General features: G+C 40.3%; 1 protein-coding gene across 5 annotated transcripts in view; it reads left to right on the forward strand.

Moving 5' to 3' along the window:
* Nucleotides 1–9,658: 9,658 nt before the first annotated feature.
* Nucleotides 9,659–22,069, forward strand: part of TEX9 (testis expressed 9) — a 74,481-nt gene continuing 62,070 nt past the window's right edge. The window contains exons 1-4 of one of the 5 annotated variants that reach the window (XM_002717709.4): nt 9,659–9,803; nt 9,911–10,002; nt 18,687–18,750; nt 21,014–21,093. In XM_002717709.4, the coding sequence (XP_002717755.1) occupies nt 9,777–9,803; nt 9,911–10,002; nt 18,687–18,750; nt 21,014–21,093 (263 nt within the window). In that variant the 5' untranslated portion in view covers nt 9,659–9,776. Of the gene's footprint in view, nt 9,804–9,910; nt 10,003–18,686; nt 18,751–19,972; nt 21,094–22,069 lie in introns of all 5 variants that reach the window. The other 4 variants (XM_070054245.1, XM_051821987.2, XM_051821988.2 and 1 more) reach the window with 4 other exon arrangements.

The raw sequence follows: 22,069 nt of genomic DNA on the forward strand, positions 1-22,069 counted from the left end.
CAGTATCATCAAAATGTCCATTCTTCCAAAAGCAATTTATACATTCAATGCAATACCAATCAAGATACCGAAGACCTTCTTCTCAGATCCGGAAAAAATGATGCTGATATTCATATGGAGACACAGGAGACCTCGAATAGCTAAAGCAATCTTGTACAATGAAAACAAAGCCGGAGGCATCACATACCAGGTTTCAGGACATACTACAGGGCAGTTGTTATCAAAACAGCATGGTACTGGTACAGAAACAGATGGATAGACCAATGGAACAGAATTGAAACACCAGAAATCAATCCAAACATCTGCAGTCCACTTATGTTTGATCAAGGATCCAAAACCAATCCCTGGAGTAAGGACAGTCTATTCAATAAATGGTGCTGGGAAAATTGGATTTCCACGTGCAGAATCATGAAGCAAGACCCCTACCTTTCACCTTATACAAAAATCCACTCAACATGGATTAAAGACTTAAATCTATGACCCGACACCATCAAATTACTAGAGAACATTGGAAAAACCCTGCAAGATAGAGATACTGGCAAAGACTTCTTGGAAAATACCCCAGAAGCACAGGCAGTCAAAACCAAAATTAACATTTGGGATTGCATCAAATTGAGAAGTTTCTGTACTGCAAAAGAAACAGTCAGGAAAGTGAAGAGGCAACCAACAGAATGGGAAAAAATATTTACTAATTATGCAGCCAATGAAGGATTGATAACCATAATCTACAAAGAGATCAAGAAACTCCCCAACAACAAAACCAACAACCCACTTAAGAGATGGGCCAAGGACCTCAATAGACATTTTTCAAAAGAGGAAATCCAAATGGCCAACAGACACAAGAAAAAATGTTCAGGATCACTAGCCATGAGGGAAATGCAAAGCAAAACCACAATGAGTTTTCACGTTAACATGGTTAGAATGGCTTATATACGAAATCAACTAACAACAGATGCTGGTGAGGATGTGGGGAAAAGGCACACTAATCCACTGTTGGTGAGAATGCAAACTGGTAAAGCCACTATGGAAGACAGTTTGGAGATTCCTCAGAAACCTGATTATAACCCTACCATACAACCTAGCCAGCCCACTCCTTGTAATTTACGCAAAGGAAATTAAATTGGCAAATAAAAGAGCTGTCTGCACCTCAATGTTTATTGCAGCTCAATTCACAATAGCTCAGACACGGAATCAACCTAAATGCCTATCAACAGTACACTGGATAAAAAAATTATGGGATATGTACTCTATAGAATGCTGTGACAGCAGTAAAAAAAATTCAGTCATTTGCAACAAAATGGAGGAATCTGGAAAACATCATGCTGAGTGAAATAAGGCAGTTCCAAAGGGACAAATATCATATTCTCCCTGATGGTGACAACTAACTGAGTACCTAAAAGGAAACTTGTTGAAGTGAAATGGACACTATGAGAAACAATGACTTGATCAGCCCTTGTCCTGTTGAGGAACAACTTACTACTTTATTCCTTTTAGTACTTTTTTGTTCTACATAATACCATTGGTTGAACTCTTTAATTAACACACAACTATTCCTAGGTGTTTAAATTTAACTGAAAAGTGATCCCTGTTAAACATAAGCATGAGAATATGAGAGGGAGGAGATGTACAGTTCGGCACATGCTCAATTGGACTTACTCCTAATGGTAGAGTTAGAAACATGCCAGGGGATTCCAATTCAATCTCATCAAGGTGGCATGTATCAATGCCATCTCACTTTTCAAAGTGATCAGTTTCAATTCATAACTGATCATAATGATAAGATTAAGAGCCAAAGGGATCTCATAAAAAAGACTAGTGTCGGCAAATAATAACTGATAGATTTAAAAAGGAGAGAACAATCCAACATTTGAAGCGGGATACACAGCAGACTCAAAGAATGGCAGATGTCCTAAACAGCACTCTGGCCTCAGAATCAGCCATTAAGTCATTCGGATCTGGTTAATACATGAGAGTATTTCAGACATGGAAAGCCAATACACTGTGACAAAAAAAAAAAAAATGACCTAAATGAAAGTTCTCTGTGAGTGAGATCCCAGTGGAAAGAACAGCCCATCAAAGAAGGAGGTACCTTTCTCTGAAGGGAGGAGAGAACTTCCACTTTGACTATGGCCTTGTCTAAATAAGATTGGAGTTGGCAAACTCAAGAGACTTCCATAGCCTTGGCAGCTCATGACAAGAGCCTCGGGTGATTACTGACGTCATAAATAAGAGTGTCAATTGTTAAATCAACAATAGGAGTCACTGTGCACTTACTCCTCATGTAGGATTTCTGTCCTTAATGTGTTGTTCAATGTGAATTAATGCTATAATTAGTACTCAAACAGTACTTTATACTTTGTGTTTCTGTGTGGGTGCAAACTATTGAAATCTTTACTTAGTATATACTAAATTGATCTTCTGTATATAAAGATAATTGAAAATGAATCTTGATGTGATGTGAATGGGATGTAATATGGAATGGGAGATGGGATGGTTGCAGGTGGGAGGGAGGTAATGGGGGGAAAAGCTGCTATAATCCAAAAGTTATACTTTAGAAATTTATATTTATTAAATAAAAGTTTAAAAATAGTACTGCATCATAAAATTGTTTTCCAATTATTCATTGTTGGCATATAGAAGTACAATTGATATATGCATACTTTTTGTCCTGTAATTTTGCTAAACTAATAAGTTCCATGTAGTTTCTGAGACTTGTGACCTTATTTGAAATTTTATAAATAGACAATATGTCTTCTCTGAATAGAGACAGTTTTATTTTTCCCTTTTCAAGATTAATTTATCTCATTGCACCAAGTAGCAGGTATAGATCTCCTGTATAATTACAAATCAGAGGGTTGTGAAGGGAAAGCGCTTCATTTTTCCTGACATTAGAGGGAAAGCTTTTTTGTTAATTCTTAGATATGATGTCATTTGTAGGTTTGCTTTTTCTTAACATATCCTTTTTCAGGTTGATGAATTTCCTTTGTTTCCATAGTTTGATGAGAATCCAATGTTTGAATCCTCACTTTCTTTTTATCTCCACAAAGTGGACATAATTATTAATAAGAGTTATTGGTGAATTATAGGTTGAATAACAATTATTCTCAATGCTTGGAACAAGAATTATGTTATATTTCAAATTTTGGAAGATTTGTACATATATAATGAGATATCTTAGGAATGAGACATGAGTCTAAACACAAAATTCACTTATGTTCCTTGCACACTTTATACACATAGCCCAAAGGTAATTTTATACAATATTTTTAATGAAGCTGTATTTTGACTGTGACCAGATATATGAGATCAGGTGTGGAATTTCCTACTGTGATATCATGTTGCTGCTTTAAAAATTTCTGCTGTTTGAACATTTCAAATTTTGTGTTTTTGTATTAGAGATGGTCAACTTGTATATATTTAAACCTATTTCCATGTTTACCATTTTACTTGCTCACCATTACTCTGGCCTCTCAGTGTGCCCTAATATTATATTCTTTCTTACAGGAGCATATACTTAGAAGAAATTTTAGTGTAAGTGTGTAGATTTTATTTACATACAGGCATCTCTATTTCACCTGCACTCTTGCAGTACAGTATACATAGGTGAATGTATAGTTCAAAAGTGAAATTTTCTTTTCTTGATGTATGGTTTTAAATTTAAGCACAAGTAAAATGTGCTTCATGCGTCCTCCCCTATGCCACCCATGCCTTCCTTCTTCTGCATACCTCCTGGAGGACCCTCTCTTTTTGAGAAGTTGTCACACTTTTCAGAAATATGTCCATGGTGGTTTGCTTGGTTTCTTTTTCTCATCATAGATTTGCTTAGAAGAAGATGCACCCTGAATATTCCTGTATATTAATAGTAACATTTCAGTGTTGGGTTTATGTTTTCTCTTTTTTAAAGATTTATTTACTATTTGAAAGTCAGAGTTACACAGAGAGAGAAGAGGAGGGAGAGACAGAGAGAGAGGTCTTCCATCTACTGGTTCACTCCCCAATTGGCCACAATGGCTAGAGTGCACCAATCCAAAGCCAGGAGCCAGGAGCTTCCTCCAGGTCTCCCATGCAGGTGCAGAGGCCCAAGGACTTGGGCCATCTTCTACTGCTTTCCCAGGCCACAGCAGAGAGCTGGATCGGAAGCAGAGCAATCCAGACTTGAACCAGCTACCACATAGGATGCTGGCCCTGCAGGCGGTGGCTTTACCTGCTACACCACAGCGCTGGCCCCGGGTTTATGTTTTCAAACATTTTCAAGAGCTGCTGAGGTCTGCAAAAGTTTCCACTACTAAACCTGTCATTGTAATTCTCTTGGTGGTTCTTTTCCTTCTCCTTCAGTTCCCTCTCCTCCTTGCCTCTTCTTTAGCTGTGCATTCCTTCTCCAGTTCCCACAACTCCTCACAAGCCAGTTCCTCAGGAACCACCCGTAGCTCCTCAAGGTCATCTTCATCCACATCCAGGTTGAATTTGTCTGCCATCCAAACCACATCCTTGTTGCCTTATGTAACCAATAAAGAGATTTATAAATTTTTTGAAGGGACAAATCTCTCAAGTGTGTTCCAAACATCATTCATACACTCCTAGCTGATATCACCCCGTGTCCAAGCGAGGCTCCTTAATTCAGTCATAGATTTGTAATCTTCGCAGACTTGCATCAGCATCTCCCCAGTGTTTTCCTCAGCTGTGGCAATAACCTGGGCGATGATCTTCCTCTGGCAGTAAATCGTAAAAAGGCTACAACTCCATGATTTGTTGGACCAAAGAGGAGGAATTCAGGTAAAGAAATACCACTTTGATGGTCATACAAAGATCACCAATCAAGGAAGGATACGTATGAACACTATGGATAATAAGTAAATACCGAAAGATATGTTACTCTACAAACAGTATTTCTCAATCTTGCTGGCTTAGTCATTTGAAAGGGCCTCATGGAAAAGGAGTTGGGTCATCTGTGACTTCCGTTTGCTCCTGTGGTGCACTGGCAGTGGGAGTTTATGGATAGGCTTCAAGGCTCCTGGGTTCTTGCTGTGTCAGATCACAAAGGTTTCTGTTTGTAGCTTGAACATTGCTCCTGAGCAAAACTATTATCTTGTCCTCAAAAGTCTTGAATCCTGGCACTGACTTGGCCTTTTTGTGGATGAAATCCCATTCAGGCATCTATTTCCAGAATCTGGAGATTTCATTCCCATTGATGATTTGCTTTCATAAGTAATTTTCCTCCAAAATCACCTTATCAGGTGTTTCTTTGGTGCCTCCATATCAGCACTTGCAATCCCACTATTTGCCTTCATATGATGTAATGAGTAATAATTCTTGAATTATTTAAGCCACCCAGGGCTAGCAGTAAATTTAACATGGCCAGTGCCAACCATTTTGTGCAACCTTGTAAACAAACTTTGATTTGCCCACGATTGTCATGGTGTGGAGAGGGACACACTTCGTGTTGGTCTTCAATCCAGTCCTTAGAAGTTTCTCCACATCCTGTAGAGGCCTTTTTCAATTTATGTTAGTCTTGTTGCCTTCAATAAAGCACATCCTTTAGCAGCTTGTGTCACTTTGTTCTTCAAGATTGTAACTGCAGTGGAATGGGACATGCCTGTCTGGTGAGCAATAGCCATCACTGATCTCCCATCTCCACATTAAATTTGTTTTCAGTTCAGTCATCCAATGAGGGTAGTTACTGGCAACATTAGCAGCAGATTTTGTATAATTAGGGTACATTGTGACCAAAACAACATGAGAATGAATCAAGTAAAAAGAAAATGAGGCGATAAATAAGCATGGTAAAAATAAGATGTTTTGAGGCTACAGTTGGCATAACACGGCATACTGTTTTATAGCAAACTTTCCTTTTAAAATATAAATAGGGGACAGGTGTTTGACCCAGTGGTTGAAACGCCGCTTGGGATGCCTGCATTCCATATCAGAGTGCCTGGGTTTGAGTTCCATTTCTGCTTCCAATTCCAGCTCCCTGCTAATGCACATCCTGAGGCTGTACATGATGGCTCAAGTACTTGGGGTCTGTGCTGCCCACATGGAGATAGAGATGGATTCTAGACTGCTGCCTTTGGCCTGGCACAGCCCTGGCTGTTGCTGGCATTTGTGAAAAGCAGCAGATCATGGAAGATCTCTGTTTCTCTCTCCCCTGTCACCCCCACTCCAATCTGTATTTCTCTGCCTCTCACCTCTCTGTCTTTCAAAGAAATAAATACACAAAAAATTCAAAAAGTAACTTTTAAAACTGTGGAATCACTCAAATAATGATTAAAAAGCATAATATAAGAACATAATTTAGTAAGTAGTCCATTACTTTTATTATCAAGTATCACATCTTATAAATAATCCTATGTGCTATGCTTTCATGAAACTGGCAGTTTGTTTGTTCATGCCAGCCTTACCACAAACATGTGAGTACTGTGCTATCTTATAATGCTGGCTATAATATCAGTAGTTGGCAAGGATTTTTCACTGCCATTATAATCTTATGAGACTACCCTTGTATAAGTGTTCTGTCATTGACCAAAATGTTGTTATGTGGCTATACTTTGTTACACCAGCCCTAGAAAACCAATATAATTTCTGTCTTTTAAATTGAAGAATGTTTTATAGCCCAGAATGTTGTGTATCTTGGTAACCGTTCATGTGAACTTGAGAAGAATGTGTATTCTGCAATTGTTAGATAGAGGCTGCTATAATTGTCAATGAGATCAAGTTGATTGACAGTGCTGTTTAGAGCAACTATATCTTTACTGATTTTATGCCTGCTTGAACTATACATTACTGAAAGAGAGTTATTGAAGTCTCCAAATGCAATAGTGGATTTGTCTATTTCTCCTTGCATTGCTAACAGTTTTTGCCTCATATATTTTGACACTCCATTGTTAGGTGCATATACACTAAGTATTGTTATGTCTCCTTGGAGAACTGATCTGTCTTTATGTAATACTCCTCTTTCTCCCTGATTTTCCTTATTAGGAAGCCATGTTTGTTTGAAATTAATATAACTACCGCAGTTTTCTTAAGGTTAGTGTTAGCACAGTGTTAACTTTCTCTGTCCCCTGACTCTTTATACAATTTACTATTTCAATAGCTTGAGTGATGCATTACACATATGTACTACTCATCCATGTAATGTGTTACTCACTGGCTTTTAGTATATTCAAAGCTATGCAACCATTACTATGAAAACTTTTAGAACATTTTAATACTCAAAAAAACTGCAAACTTTAGTCAATCTTACGTCCTCTGCAAGGTCTAGGCAGCCACTAATCTACTTTCTGCCTCTCTGGATTTGCCTATTCTGGGCATTTCATTTACTTGTCAGAATGGAATCATATTGGGATGAAATCATACAATATATGCTCTTTGTAAATGAAATTAAATAGCATGTAGTCTTTTGTGAACAGCTTTTCACTTAGTATATGTTTAAAGCTTAATAGATTTATTGTAGTATTTATCAGCACTTAATTTCTTTTTGTTTTTTAATAATATGCCACTGCATAAATCATTTTTAAAGATTTAATTTTTTTTTTGAAAGGTAGAGTTACAGAGAGAGGGAGAGAGATCTTCCATGCTGGTTCATTCCTCAAATGGCCTCAATGGCCAGGGCTGGGCTAGGCTGAAGACAAGAGGCAGGAACTTCATCCTGGTCTCCCACATGGATGCAGGGGCCCAAGCAGTTAGGCCATCCTCCACTGCTTTTACAGGCGCATCCAGCAGGCAGCTGGATCAGAAGGGAGAGAGCAAGAGAGAGGGGGGCCTTTTAATTCTTCCATCTGCTGGTTCACTCCCCAAATGGCAGCAATGGCCAGGGCTGGGTCAGGCTGAAGCCAGGAGCTAGGAGCCAGGACCAGGAGCCAGGAGCTTCTTCCTGATCTCCTACTTGGGTACAGGGGCCCAAGGATCTGGACCATCTTCCGCTGCTTGCCCAGGCCATTAGCAAGGAGCTGGATTGGAAGTGAGGCATCCGGGACTCCAGCCAGCGCTCATATGGGATGCCAGCATCGTAGGTGGCAGCTTTACTCTTTATGCCACAATGCCAGCCTCAGTAATTTTATGTATAAACTTTAAAGAAAACTTTTTACATTCTCTCCAACAGAATATGATGGTTTGAATTCCTCTACTTCCTCCCCCACTCTTTTATTTGTCCATCCTTTTGATTATAGCCTGCCTGGTGGGTGTGAAGTAGTATTTCATGGAGGTTTTATTTTTCATTTCTGTGAAGACTGAATATATAGAACCTGTTCTGTTTATCTGTTGAGTATCTTTGGAGAAATTACTATCAAAGATCCTTTACCCATATTTGATTTGGCTTTCTGCATTTTTACTTTTGAAGTTCAATAATTCTTTATATAGTTTAGACATAAGCCTCTTCCAGATACATAATCTGTAAAATTCTCCTTGTGTTTTTATTGCAATTTTTTGAAACAAAAATGCTTATTTTGATGATCTCCAGTTTATCCGTTATTCTTTCGTCACTTTTCATTTGTGGTTTTGGTGTTACATTCAAGAATCCACCACCTAATTCAAGAGCATGAAGATTTACACCTATGATTTCTTTGAAGAGCTTTATAGTTTAAGCTTTGAAGTTTAGGTCTTTGTTCCATTTTAATATTTGCACATGGTGGGGCCGGTGCTGTGGCATAGCAGGTAAAGCTGCCACTTGCAGTGCCGGCATCCCATATGGGTGTCAGTTCAAGTCCTAGATGTTCCACTTCCGATTCGGCTCTGTTATGGCCTGGGAAAGCAGTGGAAGATGGCCCAGGTCCTTGGGCCCTTGCATCCACATGGGAGACTTGGAGGAGGCTCCTGGCTCCTGGCTCCGGATATGCTCAGCTCTGGCCACTGGGGCCATCTGGGGAGTGAACCAGAAGATGTAAGACCTCTCTTTCTCTCTCTCTCTCTCTCTCTCTGCCTCTGCCTTTCTGTAAATCTGCCTTTCAAATAAATGAATAAATCTTTTTAAAAACTTGTGCATGGTATAAGGTAAGGTCCAATCCATTCTTTTGCATGTGGATATCCAACTGTTGTCCATTTGTGGTCGAGTACTCTTAGCCCACTGAATGTCCGACTACCCTGGTGATCAGTTGCTCGTTCATGTGAAGGCTTATTTCTGGACTCTCAATTTGACTCCGGAATAACCGGCACCGGGGACTTTTTACGGTGTTCCCTGATTCTCAGGCTGATATCATTTATGCCTCAGACTAACCCTGTGAACTGGGCACTACTCTTCCTCCCATTTCACAGATGAGGCAGCTGAGGTAACAGAGGGATTTCCCACGGCGGTACTTAGCAGCAGAACCAGAATATGAACTTAGGCCGACCGATTTGACAGCCCGAGCTCCTCCCGCTCTGAATAAACGTTAGAAATCAGAACTTGAGAAAAGAATGCATTTTACATAAAGGGGCTTAGGCTCACATTGGCCACGAATGGTTGGGAAAGCACAACAGGGTAGGGCGTCACTCGCCTGCTTGCTATGGAGTATTAGAAACAGACCTGCGTTCTTTGGCTGGAGCCCTTTCACCCCTATTCGAGAATACACTCGGGCTTTAGTCAAAGCACTACATCGGCTTCTCCGGTTCCCGGACCGGCCGGGTGGAGCTGGATCGAACCGCCGAACCGCCGAGCCGCCGCGCCCACTGCCCCGCCCCCGGGCTCGGCCCCAACGCTCGCGCCGAGCGCCCGGGGAGAGGGAAGGGACCTCCCGCCCCTGCGGGATGCGGAACCTCTCGCGGGAAGATGCGTCGTTGCCTCGGTAACCGCGTCGTGGCCGCGAAAGATGGCGGGGCGAAGTCTTGGTCGGAGGGTCAGTTCACCCCCAGCCTCCAGGGGGTGGCGGTTGGGCCCTCCGCGGCAGGGAGGCCTAATAACTCAGTTGATCTCCAGGTCTGAAAGGCTCTGCCTCTTTTACAGGGACGCAGCGTTCCCGGGACGCCGCTCCCGTCGCGCGTGCGGCAGCCTGCGGCTCCCCGACGGGACCTCCTCGCCCAGGAGGAAGAATATAAGTAAGACACTTGGAAGTTGAGCCTTTTTTCTCTCTCTGACGAGCACTTTTCCGGGAGACTGGCCGCGTCTTTGGGGTTGCTCCCCCGGGTAGCGTTGCTTTCCCAGCATCCCGCCCCCCCTGGCCGCCGTGGTTCCTCGCTTGCCTCTCAGAAGATACTTGAAGGGGGCGAAAGTCTTGCTCAAGGAGACGTGTTCTTTAGCTAGATGACACTGTTGAAAGCATTCGGATAGCAGGAGCCGCCACGGCCACTTTCGGTTCCTGGTTTCGCGTAACTTCCAGGGCCTGGAGTCGACGTGAGGTGCATTTCTCTGGAGGTTGAAAGCACGTTTCTCCGTGCGGCTGGAAGTACCGTTCTCATCCTCCGTTGTCACACAGAAGCCCGGGCACTCTGGTTAATTTGAGCATGTCGTTCCTCTGCGTGAAAAGCCGCACTGGTTTCCTGTCGCGCTTCAGAAACTGACGCATCCGGCTCCTGCCTATGCTTTTATTTGATCTTGTGCCCGCGCCTCTATGTGTGTGTTTGTTTTCTATTAACTTTTCCAATCTTGGTGGCCTTTTAGTTCTGAAAACTTTTTCCTTCTCTTCCTTGAGGATGATCACACCTGCTTTCCACCTTGATTACGTTAAATACTAGGCTATGTGTTGTTTGTTGTTGCTATCTTTCGAGTTTTTCTTTTGTAATTAGTATAATTTGTTAGAGTCAATTCATTGGTTTTAGATTTTGTGTCTCTTCTACTAAAGGACAGTTCCACAAGGGCAGAGACCATGTTTGTTTTATTTGCCATCTGACATTCTTATGGAAGCATATTTTAGCAACCCCTTCTTTTTAATTAAAACTAGAATAACTGTGGTGCCAAAGGCTACGTCACTGGCTGCAGTGCCAGCATCCTGTAAGATCCCCAATTGGAGTCCTGGCTGCTCGACTTCTGATCCAGCTCCCTGCTAATGCACCTGGGAAGCAGCAGAGGATGGCCCAAGTACTTAGGCCCCTGCACCCTCGTGGGAGTCCCAGATGGGATTCTAGGCTCCTGGCTGAGCGCTGGCCTCTGCAGCCATTTGTGGCGTGAACCAGCAGATGGAAGATACTTCTCTAACTCTCCCTTTGAAATAATAATAAAAAAAACATTTAAAATTTGGAAAACAATCTGGCAATTCTTCAGAGTGTTAAATAGTTACTATCATATATGTAAAATCAAAGCATATTTAAAATTAATACTGAAGGGGGCCGACGCCATGTCTCACTTGGTTAATCCTTCTCCTGCGGCCCCCGCATCCCATATGTGCGCCAGGTTCTAGTCCTGGTTGATCCTCTTCCAGGCCAGCTCTCTGCTGTGGCCCGGGAGGGCAGTGGAGGATGGCCCAAGTGCTTGGGCCCTGCACCCCATGGGAGACCAGGAGGAAGCACCTGGCTCTTGGCTTCGGATCGGCGCAGTGCTGGCCGTGGCGGCCATTAGGGGAGTGAACCAACAGAAGGAAGACCTCTCTGTGTGTGTGTCTCTCTCTGTCTATAACTCTGTCAAATATAAAAAAAAAAAAATTAATACTGAAGTGCACTGTCTTTAGATGGGCTAAACACAAGCCAAATTGCCACAGCATGTAGGCAGGCAGTCATCCTTCTCTCCCTTATCAAATGGGCCTGTTATCCCAATTCAAAAGAGTACTTAAACAACTTAACCTTTTGTCCTTTTACGGTTCTATATCAGCTGTGCCAGAACCAAAACAGTTATTTCCATTACCAGTTGACTAGGTAGTATTAAATACCTATGTTATTAAGTTAATTCACTTAAGTTACTTGAGAGTGTATTATGGACCTGACTCTAGTGTGCCATTGGAGATGCAATCCTATTTCAAGTCTGAAATTATAGGAACTGTTCTGTTCAGCGGGAGTTATCATTTTACTACATGAAAGTGTTGGGTATATAATTTGAAGTGTAGTTTGTTGCTGCAATGATGGCTTTTTTGAACATTTTCTAATTTGTATTTTATTGATTGTACTTTTTGGTGCTATATGTATGTTTATATAGAGACAGAAATTAGCCCTGCTAATCTCAATTTTTTTAAAAAAGAGATGTTTATTTATTTTAAAGTCAGAGTTACAGAGAGAGAGGGAGAGACAGAGAGAGATCGATCTTCCATCCACTGGTTTACTCCCCAGATGGTCACAAAGGCCAGGACTGGACCAGACTGAAGACAGGAGCCAGGAGTTTCATCCGGGTTTCCCACGTGGGTAGCAGGAGCCCACACACTTGGGCCATCTTCCACTGCTTTCCCAGGCCATCAGCAGGGAACTGGATTAGAAATGGAGCAGTTGGAACAGGCAGCACCTATATGGGATGCCAGCCTTGCAGGCTGCAGCTTTACCTGCGGTGCCACAGCACTGGCCTCTAAACTTACTAATTCATTCTGTTGAGTTCCTTGGATTGTTGATGAAGACAGTCATATCACATGCAAATTAGGGTTGTTTTATCTTCACAGTTTCTCATTCATCATCATTTTTCCCTCTGCATTTAGGACCTTTAGTGCAGTGTGTAGTAGAAAAAAATGATGGTGCACTTCCTTATCTTGGTTATAACTTTGAGGAGCTCATTTAAATAATTTATCATTGCCTTTCAGGTTTGTTGTGGGTTTTGGTAGATTCCTTTCATCAAACTTACAGAAATTATTCCCCTTAATACCTAACTTGAGCAGAGGTTAAATCCTTCAAAACTCTTTTTTTCTCCAATTAATTCAGGTGGTGGTATATTTTCCCTTTTAAATGTTTTATCATATGAAAATAACAGATCTGTTGTTTTCCTTTAAAGATGGTTGGATGCTGTAATTTTGCTTTGGGTTTTTTTGTATCCATGAACACAAATGAAGTTGGTTGTATGCTTTTCTTCTATTTTATTTTTTATTTTATTTTATTTTTTATAAGTTATTTTCTTTTCTGATTTTAATAGTATTATCTTAGCTCTGTGAAATAAGTTGGATAGTTTTTCTTTTTTTTATGGTCTTGAAAACTTTTTATGTTTAGGGATTGTTTTGTTCTTGGTTAAAATTGTGAACCTGTTTGACTCTTTTTTGTTTTTTGTCAACAGATTTCTTTTTGCCTATGAATTTAGTTTCCTCAACGGTTGTTTATCTATTTAGATTCACTATTTCTTCTAGAATAAATTTTGGTTATTGATAGTTTTTTAAAAATTATTCATGTATGTTTTAATAGAATATATTTGTGTGAATTTATGCTTACATGTTTTAAATCTAGACTGTATCTACAACCATGAAGAGTCATCAAAAATATGGAAAATGTGTATTATTGAATCTATGCATCGATTTAAAAAAATTTTGCACCAGTATAAGCATCTTTTAATTTCATTTTTCCATGAATGTTTTGAATACCTTTCTACATTCTTCTTCTGGGTACTTCCCAGTGTGGTTTGCTTTCATCTTTTCCATCTACATGGAAGATTTTTATTGGTTTTTACAAAGAACTACCTTTGATTTTCTTGCTAATCTAATTTTAAAGATTTATTTTATGTATTTGAAAGGCAGAGTTACAGAGAGAGAGGGATACAGATAGTAATCTTCCATCCACTGATTCACTCCCAAATAGCTGCAGTGGCCAGGGCTGGGCCACGCTGAAGTCAGGACCCAGAAGCTCCATCTGGGTCTCCCCCGTGGGTGCAGGGGCCCAAAGACCTGGGCCACTTTTCGCTGCTTTCCCAGGCATGTTAACAGGGAGCTGGATCAGAAGTAGAGCAGCCAGGACTTGAACTGGCGTTGCAGGGGCAGCTTAACCCATTATGTCATGAGGCTGGCCCCTAATTGATGAATTTCTTTAAATTATTATGTTTGCTAATTTGACGTTGCCTTAGTCATCTTATTTTTCATGTTTTCTACCATAATTTTGGTTTTTGTTTGTCTCCGTTAGAGTGAATGAGATTTCATTATTTTCCTTTTTCTTTCTTGGAAAGATTTGATTTTATTTGTTTTTAAAATTTATTTGACAGGCAGAGTTATAGACAGAGAGAGAGAAAGGTCTTCTTTCTGTTGATTCACTCCCCAAATGGCCGCCACGATCCGAAGCCAGGAGCCAGGTGCCTCCTCCTGGTCTCCCAAGCAAGTGCAGGGGCCCATGCACCCAGGCCATTCTCCACTCCCCTCTCTGGCCACAGCAGAGAGCTGGACTGGAAGAGGAGCAACCAGGATTAGTACCCGGCACCCCCCAACCGGGACTAGAACCTGGCGCCAATGTAGGACGCTGGCGCCACAGGCAGAGGATTAACCAAGTGAGCCATGGCACTGACCCCTTGGTTTTCCTCCTTCAAGTTAGATAATTCTTAGTTTTGAAAACACCTACACCCAGTTAATAATCAGTGTGACTTTTTAGTTTGTATTAATTTAGTTTTACTGTGTTTTTTTTTTTTTGGCCAGAACCATGGCTCACTTGATTAATCCTCCACCTGCGGTGCGGGCACCCAGGGTTCTAGTCACTGTTGGGGCGCTGGATTCTGTCCCAGTTGCTCCTCTTCCAGTCCGTGTCTCTGCTGTGGCCCGGGAGTGCAGTGGAGGATGGCCCAAGTCCTTGGGCCCTGCACCCGCATGGGAGACCAAGAGGAAGCACCTGGCTCCTGGCTTCGGATCGGCGCAGCATGCTGGCCGCAGCAGCCTTTTTGGGGGTTGAACCAACGGCAAAGGAAGACCTTTGTCTCTGTCTCTCTCTCTCACTGTCCACTCTGCCTGTCAAAAAAAAATTTAGGCCAGGCACCGCGGCTCACTAGGCTAATCCTCCACCTGCGGCGCCGGCACCCCGGGTTCTAGTTACGGTTGGGGCACCGGATTCTGTCCCTCTTGCTCCTCTTCCAGTCCAGCTCTCTGCTGTGGCCCAGGAGTGCAGTGAAGGATGGCCCAAGTGCTTGGGCCCTGCACCCCATGGGAGACCAGGAGAAACACCTGGCTCCTGGCTTCAGATCAGTGCAGCGCGCCGGCTGCAGCGGCCATTGGAAGGGTGAACCAACGGCAAAGGAAGACCTTTCTCTCTGTCTCTCTCTCTCTCACTGTCCACTCTGCCTGTCCAAAAAAAAAAACAAAAAAAATTAGTTTTATTGTGTTTTCTGATATCTTGTTCTTCGTGAATCTTTTTTTTTCCAGGTTCACTTTCCTCCTTCCTGACGCATAGACCCTTCATTACTAACTATGTGAAGAGCTGTCTTAAACGCTCCAGTGTTTTCTGAGAGTTCTGTTCCTTTGAACTTACTTTTCAATGACATCTTATCCAACATAGAATTCTAGATGGCCACTTTTTCCCTCTCAGTCCACTCAGCACATCCTTTTGTTGTGTCTTGGCATCCACAGACGTTAATGATCCATCTACCATCAGGTTTTTGATAATTGTATTGTATTGTTTTTCTCTGATCTTTTAAAATAATGAGTTGGGAGTTTCAGAATATTTAGTTTAGTTTTGCCATTTCACCATCATATGTACAAGTGTGAATTTGCTTTCTGTATTCTGTTTGTGATCCACGTCCTTCTTATTTGGAAAATTTTCAGCATTATCTCTTCAAATATTGATATTTCTATCTCTAGGATTTCTTTCTGTTATTTCTATTAGAGATCAGATAAATAACACTTGTCTTTGTCACAGATTCTGTCTTCAATGGATGTTAACTCTCTTTGGTGTTTTTTTTTTTATCCCTTTGTTTTTCTGTACCTTCTTGTAGATGATTTCCTCATGTTCATTTCTTTTCTTTTCTTTTCTTTTTTTTTTTAGGATTTGTTTGTTTTTTTGAAAGACATAAAAGAGATCTTCCATCCATTGATTGATTCCCCAAATGGCTGCAATGACCAGGGTTGGACCAGGCTAAAGTTGGAGTCAGGAACTTCTTTCAGATCTCCAGTGTGGGTGCAGGGGCCCAAGGACTTGAACCATCTTCCACTGCTTTCTTAGATTATTAGGGAGCTAGATCAGAAGTGGAGAACCTGGGACTTGAACTGGTGCCCATAAGGGATGCTGACGTCACTTATAGGCTGCTGATGTCGCGTATGGGATGCTTAACCCATATGTCATAATGCCAGCCCTCTTCATGCTCATTTCTAATTCGTTCATTCCTCTTCAGTCCATTCTATTGCTTGCCATATCCACTGAGTTTGAGCTTTTAATTTTGAATGATTTTGGTTTTCAGTTATGTGATTTCTTTTTTAAATTCAGTGTTTAATATAATATAAATTCAGTGTTTAATATAATATATGGGTCTTGTCAAATGGTGCCCTTACTTTTTTTGTCCACATTGAAAATGTTAAAGAATCTTCCTTAGTTTGTTTTGTCTCCGTTTCTCATGGTACTAATTTTCCCTTTCATGTGCTGATTCTCCATTTTAGTGGCTTATTTCTTTATGTAACTTGTGTTTTTGAAGTCAACGTTAGTAGGGTTGCTGTGTGAGGGAGTTCATATATTCTAGATGGGTACATGTCTCTATAGGTGGTTTGAAATTTATCTTTACTAGCTTAGAGATTTCACTGGTTCTAGGCCTGCTTTCTTCCACATGAAAGTTTTGGCATAGTGTCCTTGGAACATCTGGGCAGGTGAATTTGGATTCCACTCTGTGTTTTAATGACTGGCTGTGGCTGCTTTTCTGTTCTCCTAAGGTTATGGGCAGAGGGTTTGTAGCCTGTGTTTCACAGGTGTCCCCTTCATGACTCACACGTGCCTCAGCTTCTAACTGTTAAGCTATTTTGGCTTCTGTTCCTGTTTACTGCTCTCACTTTGAATTGCTGCTTTATATTTAGTACCAGGGCATTTCCCTTGCCTGAGTTTGAGCTCAGCAAAGTATTTCCTTCATCATATTTTATCCGGTGTTTCCTTGGATTTGGAATTTAAGACTGGTTTTCTTAGTCATCTCGATTTACTGTAAGGATTGGGAGCATCTATTTAAGTCTTCAGGACTCTTGCTAGGAAATTTAAAATTCAGATTAACAGCACTTTAAATACAGGTTTTAAGTGTTTCGTAAATATTCTTCTTTTGACCAAAGAATCTCAAAATATGAAAATATTTCTTAAAATATCAGACTGTTTTAATAAAGAATGTGGTAGTGCCCCTCTCTTTTTCCTGGGATTAGAGGTTATCGGTGATTTCTGTTTATTCATGTCTGCTTATAACTTCAAAAGAACCAAATCGTCTCAAAATGACCTTTCAATAGGAGAAAAAAGGTGAATGTTTTTTGAAGATGCTGATATACTGTTAACCTTTAAAAACTGACTTTGACAATGGAAGAGTTTAGTATATTATGTTAACTGTGATTCATTGGAGTTTCATGCAGGTATTTAAGTTGCTAGTTGTAAAGACGTTACACATTCACTCCACTGCTGTGCAAAAAAAGTAAAAATTTGTAAATGTTATAGATGAAAATTGGAAGGGAAATTCAAAAATAAAAATGGTCAAATGATGGTAGTAAAACTATAAGCAATTTGTCCTTTAAAAACAATGTCTTTCAACGATATTGTCATTCTTGTGGTTTTGGTGGGACTAAGTAAACTGTTTTTCACTAGATACTGAAAAAATAGTGGCAGGTGAGGGTCAGAATAATCTCCTTTGAGTATTTTAGGCATGGAAAGCCAAGACACCCTGGAAAAAAAAAAAAAAAAAAAAAAAAGGAAGACCTAAATAGAAGATCCCTGCGAGTGAGATCCCAGTGGAAAGAATGGGGCCATCAAAGAAGGAGGTACCTTTCCCTGAAGGGAGGAGAGAACTTCCACTTTGACAATGACCCTGTTGGAATAAGATCGAAGTCGGCAAACTCAAAAGGCTTCCATAGCCTTGGCAACTCATGACTAGAGCCTAGGGAGATTACTGACGCCATAAACAAGAGTGTCAAATTGTTAAGTCAACAACAGGAGTCACTGTGTACCTACTTCTCATGTGGGATCTGTCCTTAGTGTGTTGTCCAATGTGAAGTAATGCTATAACTAGTACTGAAACAGTATTTTACACTTCGTGTTTCTGTGTGGGTGCAAACTGATGAAATCTTTACTTAATAGATACTGAATTGATCTTCTGTATATAAAGATAATTGAAAATGAATCTTGATGTGAATGGAATGGGAGAGGGAGTGGGAGATGGGAGGGGTGTGAGTGGGAGGGAAATTATGGGGGGAAGCCATTGTAATCCATTAACTGTACTTTGAAAATTTATATTTACTAAATAAAAAATTAAAAAAAAAGAATAATCTCCTTTGTTTTTGATGAGGCTAATATGGAAACATGCAGTGGACCCCAGATGTAGCTACTTAATGACAGCCACACCTCTTCCCTGAGCAGGCCTCGCCCCCGACTCTGCCTCCTCGTGTCCTCTGTGGAGGATTGAGGTTAGAACCTGGTGCTCCCTGCAGGTAGCCAATCTGAAGAAAATGACAGTTACAGCAGAGTTGAATGCATGCAGTTTATGTTCTTTCTAAGTTAGGAGTCAGGTAAGCCCCTTCACTTGCAGTGAGTAAAGGGCCCCAGAAAGGCCAGCGTTGGCAGTGTTTGAGTCCCTACCACAGTGGAGGAGTTGGGACAGTAAGTTCTGACAGCTTTGTCTGTCTGAGGAGGGAAATGTCCTGGGAATGTTTTCCATTTGTGTATTAGGTCACTTGCTGAAGTGTAATTACTTTCAATTTTGTTAAGAATCTTCTGTGTATTTCAGTTAACTTATTTTCTGCTTTTAGGCGCTTAAATGCAGAATTGGAGGCAAAAACCGCTGACCTGGTTCGACAAGCTGAAGAAGTAATTGTAAGTAAATGCTAGGTTTTTAACTTTTTAATTTCATGTAGCATATCAAAAATGTACTCAGAACAAATATACAGCTCAATAAATTATCACAAATTGAACATGGTTACATATGCCTGAATATAGTATGTATATATGTATGGGTGTGTTTTGGGTAAGCCAAAGTTTCTTTTTTAAAAATATTTAATTCATAGACAGTGAGAGGGAGAGACAGAGAGAAAGGTCTTCCTCCCATTGGTTCACTCTCCAAATGGCCTCAATGGCCAGAGCTGCGCTGATCCGAAGCCAGGAGCCAGGTGCTTCTTCCTGGTCTCCCATGTGGGTGCAAGGCCCAAGGACCTGAGCCATCCTCCTCTGCCCTCCCGGGCCACAGCAGAGAGCTGGATTGGAAGAGGAGCAGCCGGGACTAGAACTGGCGCCCATGTGGGATGCCGGCGCTGCAGGCGGGGGATTAACCTACTGCGCCATGGTGCCGACCCTGGATAAGCCAAAGCTTTAAAAATACCAATGGAAAAGTGTTTTCCACTTTTTACATTTTCCATTCATTGAGTTGGAATCTTAATACTACATAATTAAGTATTTCCTAGTATCAAAAGATTAATATTTTGAAAGTAAATAGAATTAACCCTGTACTTCAGTGGAGATTGACATAAATTGTCCTCTAGATGAAAGTTGATTAAGTGATAACAATTATTACTGAAATTTAGTGATAATTTATTTCTTCAACTTTTGCAGTTGGATGTAACTCAGATTCTTAGAGGTAGACTAGAATCACATTTTTAATCAAGAAAATTTGGTGAGATTGTATCTCTGAGCAGGGTAGCTAAGCATATTATCCCGCATTCTGATATTAAATTGGGTATTCCTGTGTTGAGGCATCACTCCTTGAGGGTCAGCCTGCCCACTGTCAATTGATAAGGTAGAATAGCCCTTTTGTGAGGAGTAAATTGTCTACTTTCAAACTTCTACCAGTTCTTATCCTAGTTTAAGTATCATTCTTCCTTTTAAAACCCTGTACTCTTCAAAATGGAATTGATAGATGCAAGAAATTAAATCTCGGTAATATTTTAGTGTCTTACACAAATACACAATTCTTTGTTAGTTTAGGAATAAGAAATGTATCATGTATAACATTTCAAGTAATATCTGTAGATAATGGTTACAGATTTACTAGCTGCATTTATCATTAAATATTTTTTAAAACTGTTTTTATTCCATTTTTTAGTTTTGCCAGTGTATGAGGAGCAGAAGAAAACATGTGCAAAGAAACTCTAAGATACAGTAGAATGAGAGATTTATTATGTATTATTTTCTGAGAGTTCCCTAAAAAGAACCTTTCTTCCTCAAAAACAAGCAGAACATGAAAGTGAAAAAGGCTGGGAAAGGGGGAGGGGACATCCCCTTTTCCCCATAGAAGCTAAGTACAACTTTGGCCATCCTGATTTTTTGTTTACTTTCAATTCTTGATGTATCTTTGCCAAAAAGCTCTTTTGTCGAGGTACTTCACTTTTGTTTTAAATATTTACTTACTATTTCAAAGGCAGAGGTTAGGTATACAGAGATCTTGGATCTGCTGGTCTACTCTCTAGATGGCCACAATGGCCAGGGCTGAACCAGGCTGAAGCAGAAGCTTCATCTGGGTCTCTCACCAAGACAGCACAGATCCAAATACTTGGGCCATCTTTTGCTGCTTTTTCCAGGTCATTAGCAGGGGGCTGCATAGGAAGTAGAGCAGCTGGACACAAAACCAGTTCTTGTATCAGATGCTGGCATTGCAGGTTAGGGCTTTAGACGCTGGCCTCTGGTACTTCATTTTTACCATCTTCATGGTGTTTTCAACATTGAAATTTTACCTGATTTGAGACAAGTACCCATTAAATGGATTTTTTTTTTTTTTGCATTTTGTATGCCACTTTCTAATTTCCATTGCATGCTGTATGAGATGGAAGACTAATGTAAAGAGAAAGCAAGAGTTGGAAGTATTTCAAGGCTTTGTTACTCTTACATTTTCCCTTTGGGACTGGTTTTTATAACCTGGACATTGTCCCTGTAGGACTAGTTTTTATAACCTGGAATGAATGAAAGGTGAAGCTAGGATATTACAGATCTTATTTTTATACTGTAACATTCAGAATCTTGTGCCTTAATACCATAGAAACTTGGGACAGTGCTGAAATGATGAGTGATTAGAGGGTCACTTCAATATATCCTAATTTTGTGGGTTTTTCCTGTATTATATATGACCTAATTTTACTTACTTAACTAGCGAGATCAGCAAGAGGTACGATCTAGGCCAATTTCATCACAAATTAAATCATATGAAGAGGAAGGTGATTACAGTTTAAGGTAAGTGATTTAAATGATGTTTATGGATCTTATAATACAAAAATTTTTACATGCAAATGTTGAAAATCTAATTTGAAGAATATTTATATAATGTAAACTAATAATACTTGAGCATTTGTGACAATGCAAGCTCTTTATCTGTTATTTTAATAGAATTATTTTGAAATAAATATTATTGTCTTCAAAATCCTGCAGTTTAGAAATAGTCAGTACTTGTCAAAGGTATAAACTGTACTACCTTTCTTTAAAAATTACAAAAATTATCTAATTACAAAATTAGATAAAGGTAAATAATTAGTAAAGATAATATGTTATCAGTTTTTTTTCTTGAATTTCAGGTAGGTTTCTGGATTGTCAAATTAGGGAACTATAAAGTATTAGGAATCAGTTTTACAGGAAAAATAGTAATGTGAACAAAATTGTAAAATCTTATTAGAGTGGAGACCACGATGATCACCAAAGTTCTAAGTCTTTTGCATTGGTCATTGGGTTGTGAACAAAAGTCAAATTAACTTCTTCCTAGCTAAGACAGAAGGGAGTTCCAAATGACTTTCTGTGCAAAGATCAGTGAAATTTCAGTTGGTGAAACCTCCCAATGAGTTGTCTGGGTGATCCTGCGGAATATGTGGGAGAAAGGGGTCTTTTTTGTCTGCTGCTACATTGAGTGTGTTAGGGCACTGAGATTTTGAGGTGACTATCCTAGCATTTCTTACTCAGTTGGAAATTGGCATTGGGAGTGGAGTGCTGCACAATGAAAACTCTCAAAGTGTGGCTTTAGATTAGTAGTTAGGTGGGAGTCAGCAAGGAAACTTGCTGAAGACTGTAAAGATAGAGAATTAATGTCATGTAGTAAATTTAACAAAATTGTCACCGATTGGAAATTGAGAGGCAGAACAGACTTTTTTGAAAGATTTTATTTATTTATTTATTTGAGAGGTGGAGTTACAGACAGTGAGAGAGAGAGACAGAGAGAAAG

The sequence above is a fragment of the Oryctolagus cuniculus genome, chromosome 12 (genome assembly GCF_964237555.1).
Source record: "Oryctolagus cuniculus chromosome 12, mOryCun1.1, whole genome shotgun sequence".
NCBI classification, from domain to species: domain Eukaryota; kingdom Metazoa; phylum Chordata; class Mammalia; order Lagomorpha; family Leporidae; genus Oryctolagus; species Oryctolagus cuniculus.